Raw genomic sequence first — 18,939 nt, forward strand, 5'->3', positions numbered from 1 at the left:
GTCTGATTTTAGAAACCCATACTCCCTCTGACAAAGACATCAGCTAAATCTTCCACAGTGTGGATTTCAAATGAAATTTTCTTACCACTGTTTCTCCTGAGAAGGGAACATCCCCTCCTCTTCCCCATGACACCTGTGGTGTTGGAATCCCTCCAGTAACACGACATTGTAATTGTAGGTCATTGCCTTCACGCAGGACGGCATCTTCTTCTGGGTAGATGGTGATGGCTGGAAGCTCACGACCTACAAAATCAAAAGTGGACAAAATATACAAATTAGATTTTAGGGTTAAGATTAGGACTAGGGTTAGGTTTACAATTAGGGTTAAAATTAAAACAATATGGCTGGGGTTGGCATGGCAACCACTATTCTCAGTTGTTCCAAGCAATCCTATGTTCTTCCAGATGGTTCAGATATCAGTAAAATAATTCATAATTCTGATGAAATTGCTACTACAAGAGATGTAAAGAACTTATCTAATGAACAATGTTCAAATAATACTACTTCCGTTCGATATCCACAAATGCCATAGCAGTATATTTGCCAACAACATTTGATGCTGTACACTGGTACATATCTCTATCAATATCTGACGCTGACAGGATTGTTAGACGGTTTCCAGATACCTATGTAAAGAGAACAAAATTATAAAATGTCGAAAGTTGTTATATGCATTGAACTCAAAAAAGGTCAGCTACAAAAGAAAAATATCACTATATTTTCTGTGGTATTCTGTGGACAGATTTAAGTCTTTGGATTTGTATAGCTACTGAATGAGTCTACATCATCAAATCCATGAACAGATATCAACAAAATCGTTAAGTGTCCAAAAATTTACTTTTTTTATACTTCTGTTACAGAATTTCATCTCAGCAAAATTTCCTATGAAAGTACATGAAATAATTTGAATTGATGCAATTATCTTGCTCACATACCCTGTGATTGGATGTGAGTTCTCCGCTACGACGACTCCATTCTACAGTGGGGGTAGGTACACCAGTCACAATGCATGACAACACTTGAGAGGATCCATCAGCTACAGTGATTTGTTCTGGTTCAATACGGGCTGTGGGTGCTCGTCTGCTGTCTGCAATTTAAGCAAAAAAGTATACATACTGTATAAACTTCAACAGAAATTAATACTAACAATACACATACTGAATGACATTTCTCACAAATTAATACTTTATTGGTTGATCAGTTATGCAATATTATGATTATGAATTGAAAAGTTGTCGAGTGCAGACAGTGTCAAGGGTTGAAAATCAGGAGTTTAAGAAGAACCATTTATTTTCTTTACTTCATTTTCTATCCTTCATTCCAATACAAAATTTGAACGTACCTTGATCAACCAAGAGTTGTGCGGTAACGTAAGATGATCCTAGCGAATTGACACCAGTACACCTATACTCTCCAATGTCTCTGTAGTCCACATTGGAAATCAGAAGATAACCATTCTCAAAGCGAGCTTTTGATGGGAGGGTACCATTTTCCCTGGTCCATGTGATCTCTGGTGTTGGGTCACCGGTGGCTGCACAGTAGAAGATTGCCCTCTCACCTTCTTTGATGGAGATGACTGCTGGGTCAACGGAAACCTTGGGTGTTTTTGATGCTGTAGGTCAAAAAGGATACAAATAAACAGTTAATGCCTTACAACACTGTTAACATGATAAATAGCACTATATTAAGATATGAACTTGGCTGGATTAAGTCTGCAATCAATGATGCTCTCTCTTCAGGATATGTTAACATTTGGAAGGACATTTTGCTTTCCCAAATAAAGAAATTTGAAAGAAATTGTAGATAATGTTGCTATATTTGTGCGAAATTTTGCTTATCTTCTCCAAAAATGAAGTTTTCCTATGCATGGTGATGAAATGTGGATCAATCTATTCCCTTATAGAGAAAAGCATAGCATGTTGTATATTATCATCAATTTCTATTCAGCTCAATCTATCTGACTCATTATGTTCCTCTCTATATAAATACTTGTGATAATTTTACATGCTACTTACCAGTGACATAGAGAACGGTACGGACTTGTACAGTTCCAGCCTCATTGCTAGCTTCACAGAAATACTCTGCTTCATCCGATCTTTTCGCTGAAGGAATACGGAAGTAGCCATCAACAAACGAGCTGTCTGGACTGATGACGCCACCCTGGCCTCCAGACCAACGTAGTTCAGGTTGTGGAGATCCTGATGCTATGCAGCGGAATTCAATAGGGTCACCCTCTGTGATTGTCTGGAAGCGAGGCTCAATTCTTACAGTTGGTAGTTGGGATGATGCTACAAGGAATGAACAAACATAATACATCAAATTATTCTTGAACTAATAAACATGGTCAACTTTGTCTCTTGTATAATTAGTGACAATTTTGTAACAACTTTGGTGAGTTGGTGAGTTTTAAAATAACAAGGCAAATGGACAAAACAGTCAATCAATCAATCAATCAATCAATCAATCAACAGAAGAAGTGATGCTCGGATGAGCCACGAAAATTTCATGTGAGTGTTTTTTCTACTTGCTTTTTTCTACAGTTAAAATTTGTACTAATAATATGGGTAAAACAGTGACATTCATCACATTATTAAAGGACAAAATACAAGAACAAGAACACCCCTGAATTACGTACTTGTTACAGTAAGTGTAGCATATCCTCTGTCAATCTCGTGCATGTTAGATCCGGTACACACATATCTGCCACTGTCTTCTAGTCTGACATTAGGAATGGTGAGGATACCCATGAAATCAGTAGCACCTGGTGGCAGCATACTGCCTTGTTTGGTCCATGACACCACATAGGCAACCTGAAAAGGATCATAACAAACAATAACCAGATTAAAAATCAGTTGGATACATACTATTCAAAAATGGATGGAATGATGTCAAATTTCTTTGTATACATACCACAGCAGAGCATTAATGATTTGATAATATACACAAAAATAGAAACAAACCTGTTTTGTACAATAAAGCTAAACACTTCACACTAGCTGCATCACTGCTACAGGAATCAAACCATAAAATAAAAGCAAATATTGTCTAGAAACACCAAGGCATAAAGCAACAACAAAACCGATTCTGGTAATATATGTCAGCTTTGAATAAATTACTGGAGTATAAATTAAGCATGTTTATTTGTTTTGCTTTGTTTTCTTTCTTTTTTCCCAATCAGATGACCCACACTGCAATTGAGCTTAACAACCACCTCTTGGAGCTACTTACTGCTTCCGGATAAAACTTCAAACAGCCATTCCATTTTGATGATATATAACATAATGCAATGAAGGGATACTTTGTTATTTATTTCTCAAAGGTATGATTGTAGCATGATAATGATTTGTAAGGTGAATTGGTGATGATGATAAAATAATATTAAACTTATGGTAATTAATATAATATGAACTTATGATAACCCCATTATATGACTTAGAATATATCTGCATCTGCTGTTTAGGATAACTGGATAGAAAAGTGCTTAATACTTATTCTTATATCGTATGACAAAATGCAAGTACTGATACATATCTGTATATATATAACTGTAGATATATAACTTCAAATACAGTACTGCAGAGAAAAGGAAACTTGGTAGGGTTAGGTTGACTAGTTTGGTTGGTGGAAAATATTAAGATGAAGATGTAATTTTTGGAGGATGAAAGATGACATGAAAAGGATGATTTGTATACTTGGAATGAATGATGAAAATGTGAGGATTGACAACTATGGTTGGATTATGAGGAAAACAATAAGGAACGGGTAAGCAGTAAAACAATTTCAAAATTGCATATAGTTTTGTTTTACAAAGAAATATATTGTTTCACAAAGACATAGAACATCAATACTTTATATTTTGGTGTGTTCATAGATTTTGCGAATTCAGGTGAAACAATTTATTTCATTTATGTCATGATTCAAGATATTTGCATATTTCTGTGGCAATTAATAAAATTTCAAACAAATCATGTAAATATAGTCTTGTGTTGTTGTTTTAAAATGATTCTGATTGAAGAAAGAAATGTTTTGCAATCAATGTATCTGCTTAATTGCATGTTTCATACAACAGTAAAACTGTACAATTAGGACCAACTTCTTTCTCAATTTATTTATAAACATCCACAATATCAGAGAATATGCAAATTTCTAGAATGGCGTACCAAAGCTTTTATATGTTGGTGCCATTTCAAAGCAAATAATAACAAGTAAGCAATGACATCGATAAATAATATAATAATAATAGAAAACAAACAAAATGTGTATAATTTTTTTGCAACCACATGCGGTTGATGATATCCGGCAGCCCCACAGCACTGACAACAATGCGGTTGCTTGCTTTGGAATGGAATGATAACTTACTGGTTCATATTGTGGAAGGTAATCAAACTGCAAACACAAAATGTGAATTTTAAAAATGGATGGTGTGTCAATAATGTGTTGATCTCATATCTGAAAACAGGCTATTCCAGATGAAATCCATACACCCCCTATTGAATACATGAATTTAATCTTCCACACAGGGAGTGTGAATTTCAAATGGAGTTACCTAAATGGGCGACTCCCATTTGAAATCCACACCACCTGTGTAGAAAATTAAGGTGATATTATTCACAGGGGGTGTATGGATTTCAACTGGAAGACAGCCCAATGTCTTGTTGGTCAGTGATGAGGATGAATATTGAAATGTTATCACCCCCCCAGACCCCCTTAAATCAGTCCATACTATGAATTATGATTAAAATACACACAAGTTGGTTTCTACTCTCTATTGTTGTCACTTTCAGGATCATCGTAATAACCCATCTTCAAATCCAATTTTTGATGAACGTATCCCCCAATCTATCCTCACTAAGCCTTTAATATTTACAAATTCTTTTCGACAGTATTCAAGTCAATGTTGATGATAATGTAAATCTGTTCTATGATATGGTTGATGAATTTCTGGATTCTTAATGAAAAGAAATGATATTTGAGATGAACATAAATGAAAGCTTTTTTCTGTTAACTGACCTGGCTGATTCCACGGCATACAAATGTGACAGATGAGCCTTCTGATACCTCCATAATCTTGGGCTCTTCAACGATAACTTGCATCTGAGAACCTATATGAGAAACAGTTTAATAACATATTACAAAATACAAAATTGTGCTTCTTTTGGAGTTGTTGTTTGATGCTCTTTGTTGGTATTGGTGTTCGACTTGTATACCTTACATTTGAAAGATTATGCACCCAGAGGTACACTGCTGATCTTCAAAATAACTTGAAATTGTATTTTTCTAAGTAGAAAAACAGACATTTTCACATTCCATATATCTCCTTTACATGTCTCTAGGGGCCTGGCGTGTCTCACAGAAACTGGACATTCTTAGGCTGGAACTTTGAAACAAATACGGCATTGGATCAGTTACGAAATAAATGCATTTCAAGTTCATCATTTACAAATATACATCCAAAGGCAATTAACTTACCAACAGCCTGCAATGTACACTCGGCATAATTGGATCCATACTCATTGTAAACTGTACACACATAGACGCCTTCATCTCCAGCCTGGATATTGCTTATCTGAAAATACATACACAAATTATTTGTAAATTTATTACATCTCACAAAATCATTTGCATATTTATTGTGGTGATCTAAATATGTTAACATTCAAACTGTAAATCACCTATTAGTTTTTAATTTCAGTAACAGCATGAAGCTTTGACGATTTGTTGTACCGTGTACACTGTGCACATTACCATCAGTTTTATGACTGGGGTACATTATGTTATCAATAGGCCCACTTAACGACCCCTTTGGAACACCATAGCTCTTTCCATACACACTATAATCAAGCAATGTGACTGCTCTATCAGGTAGATACCTACCATCAGCACCAGTTTACATCACATGACTGGGCTATATTATGTTATCAATGGACCCACTATGACCCCTGTGGAACACCATCATACCTTCAGACTGTAATCAAGCAATGTGACTGCTCTATCAGGTAGATACCTACCATCAGCACCAGTTTACATCACATGACTGGGCTATATTATGTTATCAATGGACCCACTATGACCCCTGTGGAACACCATCATACCTTCAGACTGTAATCAAGCAATGTGACTACTCTATCAGGTAGATACCTACCATCAGCACCAGTTTACATCACATGACTGGGCTATATTATGTTATCAATGGACCCACTATGACCCCTGTGGAACACCATCATACCTTCAGACTGTAATCAAGCAATGTGACTACTCTATCAGGTAGATACCTACCATCAGCACCAGTTTACATCACATAACTGGGCTATATTATGTTATCAATGGACCCACTTATGACCCCTGTGGAACACCATCATACCTTCAGACTGTAATCAAGCAATGTGACTACTCTATCAGGTAGATACCTACCATCAGCACCAGTTTACATCACATGACTGGGCTATATTATGTTATCAATGGACCCACTATGACCCCTGTGGAACACCATCATACCTTCAGACTGTAATCAAGCAATGTGACTACTCTATCAGGTAGATACCTACCATCAGCACCAGTTTACATCACATAACTGGGCTATATTATGTTATCAATGGACCCACTATGACCCCTGTGGAACACCATCATACCTTCAGACTGTAATCAAGCAATGTGACTACTCTATCAGGTAGATACCTACCATCAGCACCAGTTTACATCACATGACTGGGCTATATTATGTTATCAATGGACCCACTATGACCCCTGTGGAACACCATCATACCTTCAGACTGTAATCAGGCAATGTGACTGCTCTATCAGGTAGTTCACGACCATCAGCTCTGCCCCATTCTATGCGTGTGTAAGATCCTTCAATATCACATCTCATTGTGGCGCTGGAACCAATAACCGATGTCATTCGAGTTGGTGTCACAGTGACATCAGGTATTCCTGAAAACAAGAGGTGAAAACGTTTTCAGAACTAGTATTGTTTCATGACATGCTGCTAACTAAAAGTCTGATTTAATAATAAATCTGCATACTTGTCATACTTTTCAAGAAACACAACAATGTATATTGAGCTAATACATTTAAAGTCCACACTCCCCCTGTGGAAGATTTTGGAAATATCTTCCACCAAGAGAGTATGAATTTCAAATGGAATTAGCACATTAACCAACTCTATTTGAAACTCACCCTCCTTCTGCAAAAGTTTCAAGTTGAATATCTCTCAGAGGGTGTATGACAATCAAACGAAGCTGCCCAATATGTTCATCCATTTGAAATTCATACTCCCCTGTGGTACAGGGGTAGAGTGGATTTTAAATAGAATAGCCCATTTAAAAAACAAATAGAAACACTTACTGCCACCAGATGGAGCACAGCTTCCTCCAGGGACCCTTGGGTTGCCAGTATAACCTGGGGCACAGCTGGGTTAGGCAAAAAACAGATAAAAATCCAAATAAACATAAAGGTTAGACAAAATAATACTTATGTATTTTTGCAATTTAATTATATGACAAAATTTAATTTTAATAAAGAACATTCAAACCAAACCATTCGCTTTTGGCACTTTGAAAATGAGGAAGGCAGCAAAATGAAAATCACTGTTGATGATATATTAAAATTGACATTCAATTAATATGCATGGACCAATGTTTGCTTTTGAGGAGCATCATACTTACTCTCCACAGTCACGTCCTTGGTAGCCTACTTGGCATTCTCCACATGTCTGACGACCATCGCTATCCAAGAAACAGCTCACAGAGAACCTGATCAAATGAAATCAACATTTTTTTTCTTTTGTTAAAATGGGTTTTTTTTTAATGAGATAAAAATATAGAACAAAAAATGACAAATTATATGTGCATTGTTAAAATCCAAACTGATAAGATAGAATTTGATAAATCAATGTAACATATAGCCTCATATAGTTGATGCACTCCTTCGGCCATCTGTCAGATCACATGACCTTGCTGTGATATATTTCCCAGATCTAACTTGGTCAGCCACAAGATATGATTTCTGCCCTTATCAGGCAACATATGCAATGTCCTGAACATATTGTGTCTAATCAGGATATGCAGAGCTTTAAGCGGAAGGTAAACTGCTATATTGATGCCAACTCGTCAGCAATACCTAGTTATGGATAGCTGCTCTTAATGATTAGCCTTGACATAATAATAAATAAATAATAACTCACTGGTTGGAAGAAATCTCCAGTGGGCATCGGCATTTGCGGCAGTCATTAATAGTGCCAGTTGACGGGTTACCAGAGAAGCCTGGAAGGCATACTTCACAATGTTCTCCAGCAGTGTTGTGTAGACAATCCTGGAAAGCATTAAGATAAAAAGGATAAATATATGGAAACATTGGCGAGGAAATAATACTTGTATATTGAGAAGTTTATCATGGCCAACTTATCCAAACTTAAGGTTTCATTTGATTTGTTTTTCAGATGATACTGCTTTTAAAATTCAAAAGTTAATTATGAGATATATCAGGTTCCCAGCATTGCACAAAAACGAAATTTCTTGACATTTCCCTGACAAATTTTCATGAGAAATGTGAAATATTTCCACTTTACCAAGATCGTATCAGGTTGTGGACTGTTTGAAACGAATCTACTGTTTAGATTTAGATTTAGACTACCTAGAGAAAGAGAAGGGGGAATTCTTTCCGAAAGTATGAAATATGATCTATTTATAGCTGAACGGTTGTAGTACAGGTCGAAGTATGACAAAAAAATAACTGCCCTCTTGGCCACTGAAATTCCATGAGTTTTCTCTGATTTTTGCTGTTTTTCTCAATTTCCCTGAGCTTCCTCTGTCTGGAAAAAATAGATTTTCATTTTCCCTGATTTCCCTGAGTGGTTGGGAACCCTGTATATCTAATACACTGAGTCAAATTTAGTATCTAGACACTTGAAATCCAGCATATGTTGTATATCATCATGCAGAAACCCTGAAGAATGACATAACACTTACAGTACAGACTCCAGTCTCAGGATTACAGGTATCAGTATGACCATTACATTCACAACGCACACAGGTACCTAGGTACAGACCTCCTTCAGATCGGGTGAATCCTGGTGCACAGTCCTATAAAGATCACAAAACAAACAAGTTAGAAACATGGTGATGGATTTCCTTCTTCAAGCTAAGTCTCTATATTGTAACATAACAAGTCTTTATATAACACCTTGATTTAATAGAAAGTTGAAGGTGCTGACATTTTTGAAAATAGCTACTGGCTAGACATTGTGCAATTTGAGCGATTTTTACTTGAAAACCCTAAATTTCAACAAAAAAATGGGAAAAGAATTGTAAAAATTTTACTCGCTCTATGTTAATCAACATGCTAACAGCATAACATATGCTGAAATTTATAATGAAAACATTTCTTGACCACTTAAGCCAATTTTTGTTCAATATTTTGATTGACCATTGATAAGTTATCGTTCCATATTATTATAATAAAATATCTATTAATTAACTTGTTGATAAATTTAATCTTTGTATGTAATGTACTGATCAAATATAATTTTTACAATTAGTTCTGATTGATAGGTTAATAGTTCATTAATAGCAATTATGCATCATCGACTGAGAGAACAACTTTGGTTGCGTTGACTTACCTCGCATGACAAGCCAATATATCCCTCTGGACAGCGACACTGTTCCACCTCGTATGCATTGGATTGCTGCGTGTCTTGTGGCACAGCGATATCCAACATGACGTCACGCAGATCACTCTCTGTCACATCTGTGTGGTATGTGGAACGGATCAAGATATACTCCAGATCAGCTAAGGCCATCAATAAATGTTCTCTGGTGGCTGGGTTCTGGTCTGGTCTTTGGAAGGAAGACTGTTGGGGAAAAAGAATGAACGGAGATGAGAGAGACTATACACTTATCAAAACATATTTGAAAATTATGAAAGATTGATACACATGACGGATTAACCTCATCCAACTGTTGAGCATGCATTTACTGGCTTCATCAACTTTGTCTTTAGTAAATACACAATCAATCAAATGGAATTTTTTGTTTATAGTATCTAAACTTATTTTTAATAGGATGAATATTTTTGTAATATATTTGAGTAGAAGCACTGTATGTTGACATACCTCATGGATAGGAATTTGAATTGTCCTGGTCTCTCTGGGTTGAAGGTCTACTCCAGTGTATATAAGAGTGATGTCATTACCCTGTAATTGACAAGAATTAAACACAATTCAATTATTAGTTTGAAAACTTGAGTTGTTGTCCAAGCGTACACACATTTCGCGGCTAGGACACCATTATGAGTTGACCGTGCAAAGAGTCAATTGTTTGAATAAGTTATTTTCATATATCATTAGTAACTCACCTTGATTTCCACATCATTATCTCTGTACATATTTCCACCTGTTCCGACCTCATATGAAATAGTATACCTCAAATAACCACCATAAGCAGACACCTGTCAACAAAACAAATTGCAATGTTATCATCAAAATAATATATTGTTACTATATGAGAGTCACAAATTTAGAACTAGGAGATATTGGTATCAGTTGGAAACCCATATTTAAGGACTTTGTTTGGATTTTGAAAGCAAAAATATTATGGTAGCCATGTCTAAAAGTTGCTTGATATCACTCTTAATCGCTGCATTCTACAGGGAAGAAAAATGTGCAATATGGTGGTGAGTATTTCAAATGAAAGTTTCTGTCTATTCTATTTGAAACAGATATCCCTATGTGGAAGACATTAGCTAAATCTTCCACAGTGGAAGAGTAGATTTTAAATGGCATAGCAACTCTTACCTGATCACCCCTAAATCTGGGAGGCAGACTCCAGAAGAATGTACTTCTTGGGAGTTGATCAAATGCCCTGTATGTGATCTCATTGGTGGCTGGGTTAACAACAAAACCATTGGAGATAGTGGTTGAACCTTGTCTGTTCCTTAGCATTACACTCTTAGGGTCAGATGGATGGGTGAATGTCAGACGAAGCTGTGGACACAAAAGTGTACAGATGTTACTTCAAAGGCTTGTATATATACTTGCCCAAAATAGAATCTCTCCATATGAAAAACTGAAGTATTGCTGATTTATTTCAAAATATGTTTATTAAAATTGTGATTTTGCATGAACAGATGTATATTCTGTAAGTTGGTTTTAATATCCAAAATATTGTGGTTTGAACCAGAAAGTGGCTGGTTATCATTAGCAAGATATAAAGCATGGATGAAAGAAACAACTGGGAACCAAAATTTTGACACATGTATTGGTGCCACCATCAGGGTTCTGTGTGCTAAAAACACACAATCATTAGAGCTTACAGTAGGCATTCTTGTGCAACGTATGTGGCTGGTTGTTCTAGGACATATGAATAGTGGCTTGCATAGCCGTACTATTGACAAAGCCTACTCTCATTTCCCAATCATACTTTTTTCCCTGGTTTGAAGTCTATTCTCACCTGATCTCTGTAGTAGTTGGAGCTGTAGCATTCATTGGTTACTCCTGAGCAGAAGCAAGTCATACAACCATCCTCATTCCTGGCTGCCAAGTTGAAATAACCAAATTTGCAATTACTACAGCTTTGTCCTTCAACTCCAAGCTACAAGAAATATAAAAAGAGTTACAATCATACATGTATTACTGGCAATTTAGTCTTTTTTTAAACAGAATCAAGAGAAATAAACAATTTGAACTTTCATCTTCGGTATACATTAACATTTAGATTCTGGTATTGACTTCTGACCTTCAGTGATTTTCCAGAGTTTACTTATTTTTATTTTTGAAACATTTTAGGTCAAATTTGAGCCCAACGTCCATGCAAAATTCCCCAAGGATTCATTCTGGACCCACTTATTGTTTTAATCTTTTTTTCATACCTTGCACTGACAGCTTCCATCTCTTTCACATCTTGTGCTGTAGCTACCACGTGAATCACAGTTGCACTCATCACCTCGTTGGCAGGAATCACCAGGCGTCAATGGGTTACCAAAATATGGAGGCTCACATCTGAAGATGAAATAAAATAACTTGTCAAGGTATGTTGAAAAGTGTCATAATTGGAGTTGATCCCTTAAAATAAAAGTGGATTGTTTTCTGGGTATTTCACCTTAATGTCATGATCCCTTAAATCTAGTTGCAGGTATGTGCACTGAAGCTTGTAATCTAGATGTGTGTGTGTATTGTATGTAGTGGTCAGACCTGGATTCTAGGTCAGTCCATTTCTTTTGTGGACAATTCTTTAGGTATTGTCAATATTCAGATTTTTGTGTGTCATGTAAATTAGTCTTTGGCTTGGTGGATGCATGTTCACAGGAAATCTGGGCATTCAATTTTAACATCTGATTGAGATAAGACCTGCTGCCCATTTCACTGAGGAAGTGAAATGTTGTTTTATTCAGCATGATGGATATTTCTCTATACTAACATCATATGGCTAAAAAGGCTTTACCAGTTTGCGATGCTTCATACAGAAAGATATACCAGGTCTTATGGAAGCTAGAATCAGCAATAGAAGCTAATTTGTGTCTTGTGTTTGAGTCGGGTTTGGCGAAGTTTAAAATGGTCGTCGTGGTTGAAGCTGACACTTTAACTTTTCCAACTTTGTGAGAACCATGCTGGTATAAGACATTGTTCGTGTAAGTAAAATAATATTGTTTGTAAATTATAAAGTGGAATTAATGATGAATTAGTTATTTAAAGAAAGCTTTGCTTGTGATAGTTAAATTATTGTTTTATGGAAAATCAAATTTAGAGTTTCATAGTGTGATAAATTTTGCATTCAGTATAAAGTTCCAAATTGAACATAATTAAATTGGTGCTGAACATATCATGTAATTTTGTGTCGAGATTGACAATTTAAATCATCCTGCTGTAGAGACATAAACTTCAGGAATTTAAAACATATCTTGTGGAACTAGCCGTGTGTGCATGTTGTAAAGAAGTTCCATATCTTTCATTAATCAAAGAAAGAAGTCAGTAGTATATTCTGTGGCTCATTTGGAAATATGAAATAGTCTTCCAGATAGAATATTGTGTGAAGTTTATCATATGAACTTGAAAACAAATCCTAGTCACGGATTCATTAATTGTATTTATACAGCCGCATGGGTGTGTATACTCTACTCTTGGACTTGGACGTTGGGAACTGTTGTTTTCACGACATTCTGCATTCCATGTAATTAACTGTCGGTTGAACTAGGCGTGGCTACGTGTGTGGCATCATTGAGAATGGATTCAACGCACTGTATAACTGCCAACGTTGTGATGGAACTCTAGTCATGTAACGACGTTTAAAACGTATCCTTTCCAAGTGCACTTGGTATATTTTTTTTTTTTTTTTTAGTGATTAAGTAAATTGAGTATACTCATTATTTAGTTTCATCTAACCGACTAGTCATAATATATTTAACCGTTATTGCCATTGTGATATTTATTTATTTTTCATGCGTATAAGAGAACTTTTTTTGAAGTATTTATTATAATCCTTTTGTTTGCGTGACATTATTCCGCTTTCTTTGTTGTTCACATTATTGCTGCGTGGCTTAGCTTAGCGTCGGTTGGGAATTTCAGTCCAATCCTGACATTTGTGGGGGCTCGTCCGGGATAAAAAAACAAAGCTAATAGCAAAAGTTACCAGTTATTTTGTGAACAAGATTGATGACTATTTTGTCCGTATTTCTGCGCATTGTTGGAAGAGTGTTTGGTTGTGTCAAAATAGTGTCAGCAGGGTATTCAGGTTCAATAGGCTCATTTGCAATTCTGCTTCTATATACGATTTGTGCATTGAATTTCTGGTTGCGCCTATTGCATTCATTGTTCCCAATCATGGATACTGATAAATTAACTTTGTCAGGAGAAAAGATGGGTTATACAGGGGAGGACCTAAAACAATTTGTCAAGACGCAGCGTGACCTTGCGCGAGATGAACGTGCAGCACAGCGCGTATATGAGAAAGAGGCACTTGTATTGCAATTAAGAATTGAGGAACTAAGGAAAGAAAATGCAGCTAAGGGCATTAAAACGGAACATGCATCTGCAGGCCAGGGTAAAGCAAAAATCCCCAAATTGCCGGAATTCCGTGAGGACAAGGATGACATTGATGCTTACTTACAAAGATTTGAAAGGTAATGCGGAATCAAATAAATGGAAAAGGGATGACTGGGCTTTAAATCTTAGTGCATTGTTGCATGGGAAGGGTTTAGATACTTATGCTAGGCTTGCACCAACTGATACTTATGATGTTCTAAAATCTGAATTACTCAAAGCGTATCAAATGACCGAAGATGGATTTAGAAGTAAGTTCCGCTCAGCTAAACCTGAACAAACAGAAAGTGCTCCACAGTTCGCAACAAGATTGGAGAACTATCTGATTAGGTGGGTAGAACTGGCTGCTGTAAACAAGAATTTTGCTGGGTTATCGGACTTGTTAATTCGTGAGCAATTTGTCGCTGGTTGTAACAAAGACATGGCGTTGTTCTTAAAAGAAAGGAGACCTAAAAATGTTGCCGAAATGACTCAATTGGCTGAACAGTACATAGAAGCGAGAGGTGGATGGAATGCTTCCTTTGGTGGTAAGTTACCACATCAAAAGGGTCAACAATCTTCAGGTAAGAAGACTAACACTACCCCTCCCACTCATGGTACTAATCCAAAGCAAAGTACGAATACTGGAGGTAACCAACGAAGGTGTTTTATTTGTGACAAAGTAGGACACATAGCTAAAGACTGTTATCGCCAAGACTAGACCTACTTTGAAAGCTGCTAGTTTACAGGGAAGTGCATCACATGGACACAAATCAGGTAAACAAGGTAAGAAGTTAAATCAGACTGATACTTCATCTTCTCTTTGCACTGCATGTAGTTGCGAGTCTTGTGGACAGAACAGAGTGCAGACTGCATCTTCTTGTGTGCTGGTCTCAAATGAAATGTATGGTGAAGGTGTGAAATCAGACGATGCGTATGTAACGATGTCTTGTGGTCATAAACTTCCTCTTGCGAGTGCTGCGTGTAGTGATAATTTAGTAGAGGATATGCCGGTCGTTCAAGGTTTTCTTGGTAGTAAGGGGGTTCAGGTGATGAGAGATTCAGGGTGTGATGCAGTAGCTGTAAGGAAGAGACTTGTGCCAGAAGAGAAATTTACTGGAGTATATGACAAATGTCGTCTTATTGATGGTACGGTGAGAACTTTTCCTGTTGCATGTCTGGATGTTGATACACCATATTTCACTGGTCATGTTCATGCTCTGGTGATGAATAATCCTGTGTATGATTTGATTTTGGGTAATAATCTCCGTGGGGTACGTGAACCTAAGGATCCTGATCCTGATTGGAAACCACGTTGTCAGTCAAGTGTAAACACAGATGACGAGGTCCATGGTGAAGTTAGTAATGTGATGAACGCTGTACAAACTCGTAGTCAAAAGGTGGCAAGTGAGAAACTCAAGAAAGCTCTTAAGGTACCAAAGGTAGTTACTGAGATTATTTCTGCTGATGAGTTGCAAAAGGCTCAGGCTGATGATCCAAGTTTGAATAAGATTTGCGAGTTAGCAGAATCGGGTGAAGTAAAGGTGAGTCGTTGTGGTGGTACATCAAAGTTTGTGTGTAAGGATGGTATTTTGTTCCGTGAATTTCAGTCTCCATCTGTCAACTTTGGTGAAAGTCTCAACCAAGTTGTTGTTCCTCAACCATTTCGGATGCAAGTTATGAAGTTGGCTCATGAAACGCTCTTAGGAGGACATGCTGGTGTGAATAAAACCACTCTCAAGGTCTTGAAACATTTCTTTTGGCCTGGTGCACAAGCAGACATTGGTAGATTGTGTAGATCATGTGATATCTGTCAGCGAACATTTCCCAAAGGTAGAGTAACAAAGGTTCCTCTTGGTAGTATGCCGATCATCGATGTTCCATTCAGTCGTATAGCGATGGATCTTGTTGGTCCTATTTTTCCGTCTACAGAACGAGGTCACCGTTTTATCCTTACAGTAGTGGATTACGCTACTCGGTTTCCTGAGGCAGTTCCGCTTCGTAACATAGATTCGATATCAGTAGCAGAGGCACTGCTGGATATTTATTCCAGAGTTGGTTTTCCTCGTGAAGTGCTTAGTGATCAAGGTAGGCAATTCACGTCTGAAGTGATGGCTGAAGTCAATAGATTGTTATCTATCCGCCAGTTAACCACAACTGCTTGGCATCCAATGACAAATGGGATGTGTGAAAGGTTCAATGGTGTGTTGAAAGCTTCTCTGAGAAAGATGTGTGAAGAACGCCCCTCGTGATTGGGATAGGTATATCAATGCATTACTTTTTATGCACAGAGAAACCCCTCATGCTAGTACTGGGTTTTCTCCGTTTGATCTTTTGTATGGTCGATCTGTGAGAGGTCCTCTTGGTATGTTAAAGGAGTTCTGGACAGGTCAGATAGAAGAACCAGAAACCAAGACCACATTTGAGTATGTTCTGGATCTGCAGGATAGGTTGCAGAAAACATGTGATCTTGCTAGGAAAGAAATGAAGAAGTCTCAAGGTAAGTACAAGATGTACTATGACAGAAAGGCTAAGGCTCGGAAATTTGATGTCGGAGATGAGGTATTGTTGTTGCTCCCTACAGACCATAACAAACTTCTATTACATTGGAAGGGTCCATTTCCTGTGGTAGGTAAAGTAGGTAGTATGGATTACAAGGTGGATTTCGGTACCAAGGTGAAGACATTTCATGCAAATTTACTGAAGAAGTATTTTCAGTAGAGATACTGATCAACCATCCAAGGTAGTGGCTGGTCTTTTACAGATTGCGTGTAGTGCCATCATTGAAAGTGAAGTACAAGAAGAGTCAGAAATGTCAGAGGAAGATGATGTGTCTTTGACAAATGAAGATCTTCTACAGATTCCATCTTTTCAGGCTGAAGAAACCATAGCTGATGTACATATCAACCAAGACTTGACAGAAGAGCAGAGTTTGGAAGTGAAGAGATTGTTAGGTAACTATAGTAGTGTACTAACCGACAAACCAGGGTTTACTCATCTAGGTTCGCATGATATCAAACTTACGGATAGTACACGGTTCGCACTAAGCCATATCCTATTCCATATGCCTTACGAGACTCGGTGAAGGAGGAAATCAAAACAATGTTGGAGTTGGATGTGATCGAACCATCAACTAGTCCATATGCATCGCCGCTGGTTGTCGTCAAGAAAGCAGATGGTAAGAATCGAATATGTTGTGACACTCGCAAAATTAATGCGATTACGAATTTGACGCAGAGGGGATTCTTCTCCTCAAGAAATCTTTGACCAATTGGGAGATGCACAGTATTTCTCAAAGTTAGACCTCAGTAAGGGTTATTGGCAAGTTCCACTGACTGAGAATGCCAAACCGCTTACTCATTCCTTGCTTTTGATCAGTTGTATCAATACCGGAGAATGCCGCTCGGGCTCGCCAACGCGCTCCTGCGACATTTTCTAGAATTATGAGGAAACTGTTGAACAATCTTGACAAAGTAGTAAACTACATAGATGACATATTAGTGTATACAGTCACTTGGGAAGAACACTTGGAGAAATTGAATGAACTTATGAAGAGGCTTAGAGATGCAAACTTGACTGCTAAACCTTCAAAGTGCTATATCGGCTTTGAACGTGTCGAATTCCTAGGTCATACTGTTGAGAAGGGATGTCGTCATCCAAATCTAGATAAGTTGGAGGTCATACAGAAGGCTCCACGTCCTGTGACCAAAACACAGCTGAAGTCGTTTTTGGGTCTTGCCGGTTTCTACAGGCAGTACATTCCGAACTTTGGAGCCATAGCGGTACCATTGACAGACAAGACGAAAGCTGGTGAACCAACTAAAATCAACTGGGAGAGAAGCCAAGAAGTAGCATTTCAGACCCTCAAGAGTATGCTTGGAAAAGCACCCATTCTACATCTACCAGACTTCCATCGTCAATTCATTCTACGCACAGATGCAAGTGATGTAGCGATCGGAGCTGTCCTGTTCCAGGAGTTCGAAGGTGTCAAATTTCCACTTGCATATTTAAGTAAGAAGTTGAACAAAGCACAGAGAGGATATGCGATAATGGAGAAAGAATGTCTTGCCGTTGTATGGGCAATTCGCAAGTTAGAACTTTATTTGTACGGACGAGACTTTGTCTTAGAAACAGATCATCAACCACTGCTATGTGTGAAGCGTTCCAAAGTTGCAAATGGTCGGATAATGCGCTGGGCATTGTCATTGCAACCATATCACTACAGGATTGAGGCAATCAAGGGAAGTGACAACATTGGCGCAGACTACATGAGCAGGATTTCACATGAATAAGGTGATGTGTATTTTTGTGTAGCATTGGAAATTCAAAGGTAGAATTTGTGCAATGTACATTGGAGAAGGTAAGAGTCATGTGAAAAGTAATTTTGAGTATATATCTTCTTGGTGAAGACAGGTCACAGTTACAACTGTAAATCCGCTTAAGGTTAAGTGGTAGATGGTAAGTTGTGGAAAATGTAAATCCACTTATTTTTAAGTGGTGATTGTGTGTTATATGAAAATTGTGTAGCCACAATTTGTTTAAGGGGGGAGGTAAATGTCATAATTGGAGTTGATCCCTTAAAATAAAAGTGGATTGTTTTCTGGGTATTTCACCTTAATGTCATGATCCCTTAAATCTAGTTGCAGGTATGTGCACTGAAGCTTGTAATCTAGATGTGTGTGTGTATTGTATGTAGTGGTCAGACCTGGATTCTAGGTCAGTCCATTTCTTTTGTGGACAATTCTTTAGGTATTGTCAATATTCAGATTTTTGTGTGTCATGTAAATTAGTCTTTGGCTTGGTGGATGCATGTTCACAGGAAATCTGGGCATTCAATTTTAACATCTGATTGAGATAAGATCTGCTGCCCATTTCACTGAGGAAGTGAAATGTTGTTTTATTCAGCATGATGGATATTTCTCTATACTAAC

The 18,939-nt window shown here is 37.4% G+C and overlaps 1 protein-coding gene across 1 annotated transcript in view; it reads right to left on the reverse strand.

Moving 5' to 3' along the window:
* The window catches only part of LOC140161212 (basement membrane-specific heparan sulfate proteoglycan core protein-like), a 204,387-nt gene that overhangs the window by 26,915 nt on the left and 158,533 nt on the right, over nucleotides 1-18,939 (reverse strand). Inside the window, exons 32-51 of the mRNA XM_072184664.1 lie at nucleotides 11,863-11,992; nucleotides 11,445-11,585; nucleotides 10,790-10,978; nucleotides 10,351-10,443; nucleotides 10,109-10,189; nucleotides 9,617-9,847; nucleotides 8,967-9,080; nucleotides 8,183-8,310; nucleotides 7,665-7,751; nucleotides 7,345-7,409; nucleotides 6,764-6,930; nucleotides 5,470-5,566; nucleotides 5,011-5,102; nucleotides 4,360-4,386; nucleotides 2,636-2,810; nucleotides 2,016-2,288; nucleotides 1,343-1,612; nucleotides 936-1,087; nucleotides 508-626; nucleotides 86-242 (exon numbers count right to left, since the gene is read on the reverse strand). Coding sequence (XP_072040765.1) covers nucleotides 86-242; nucleotides 508-626; nucleotides 936-1,087; nucleotides 1,343-1,612; nucleotides 2,016-2,288; nucleotides 2,636-2,810; nucleotides 4,360-4,386; nucleotides 5,011-5,102; nucleotides 5,470-5,566; nucleotides 6,764-6,930; nucleotides 7,345-7,409; nucleotides 7,665-7,751; nucleotides 8,183-8,310; nucleotides 8,967-9,080; nucleotides 9,617-9,847; nucleotides 10,109-10,189; nucleotides 10,351-10,443; nucleotides 10,790-10,978; nucleotides 11,445-11,585; nucleotides 11,863-11,992 — 2,788 coding nt within the window. The remainder of the gene's footprint in view (nucleotides 1-85; nucleotides 243-507; nucleotides 627-935; nucleotides 1,088-1,342; nucleotides 1,613-2,015; nucleotides 2,289-2,635; nucleotides 2,811-4,359; nucleotides 4,387-5,010; nucleotides 5,103-5,469; nucleotides 5,567-6,763; nucleotides 6,931-7,344; nucleotides 7,410-7,664; nucleotides 7,752-8,182; nucleotides 8,311-8,966; nucleotides 9,081-9,616; nucleotides 9,848-10,108; nucleotides 10,190-10,350; nucleotides 10,444-10,789; nucleotides 10,979-11,444; nucleotides 11,586-11,862; nucleotides 11,993-18,939) is intronic.

The sequence above is a fragment of the Amphiura filiformis genome, chromosome 9 (genome assembly GCF_039555335.1).
Source record: "Amphiura filiformis chromosome 9, Afil_fr2py, whole genome shotgun sequence".
Taxonomy (NCBI): domain Eukaryota; kingdom Metazoa; phylum Echinodermata; class Ophiuroidea; order Amphilepidida; family Amphiuridae; genus Amphiura; species Amphiura filiformis.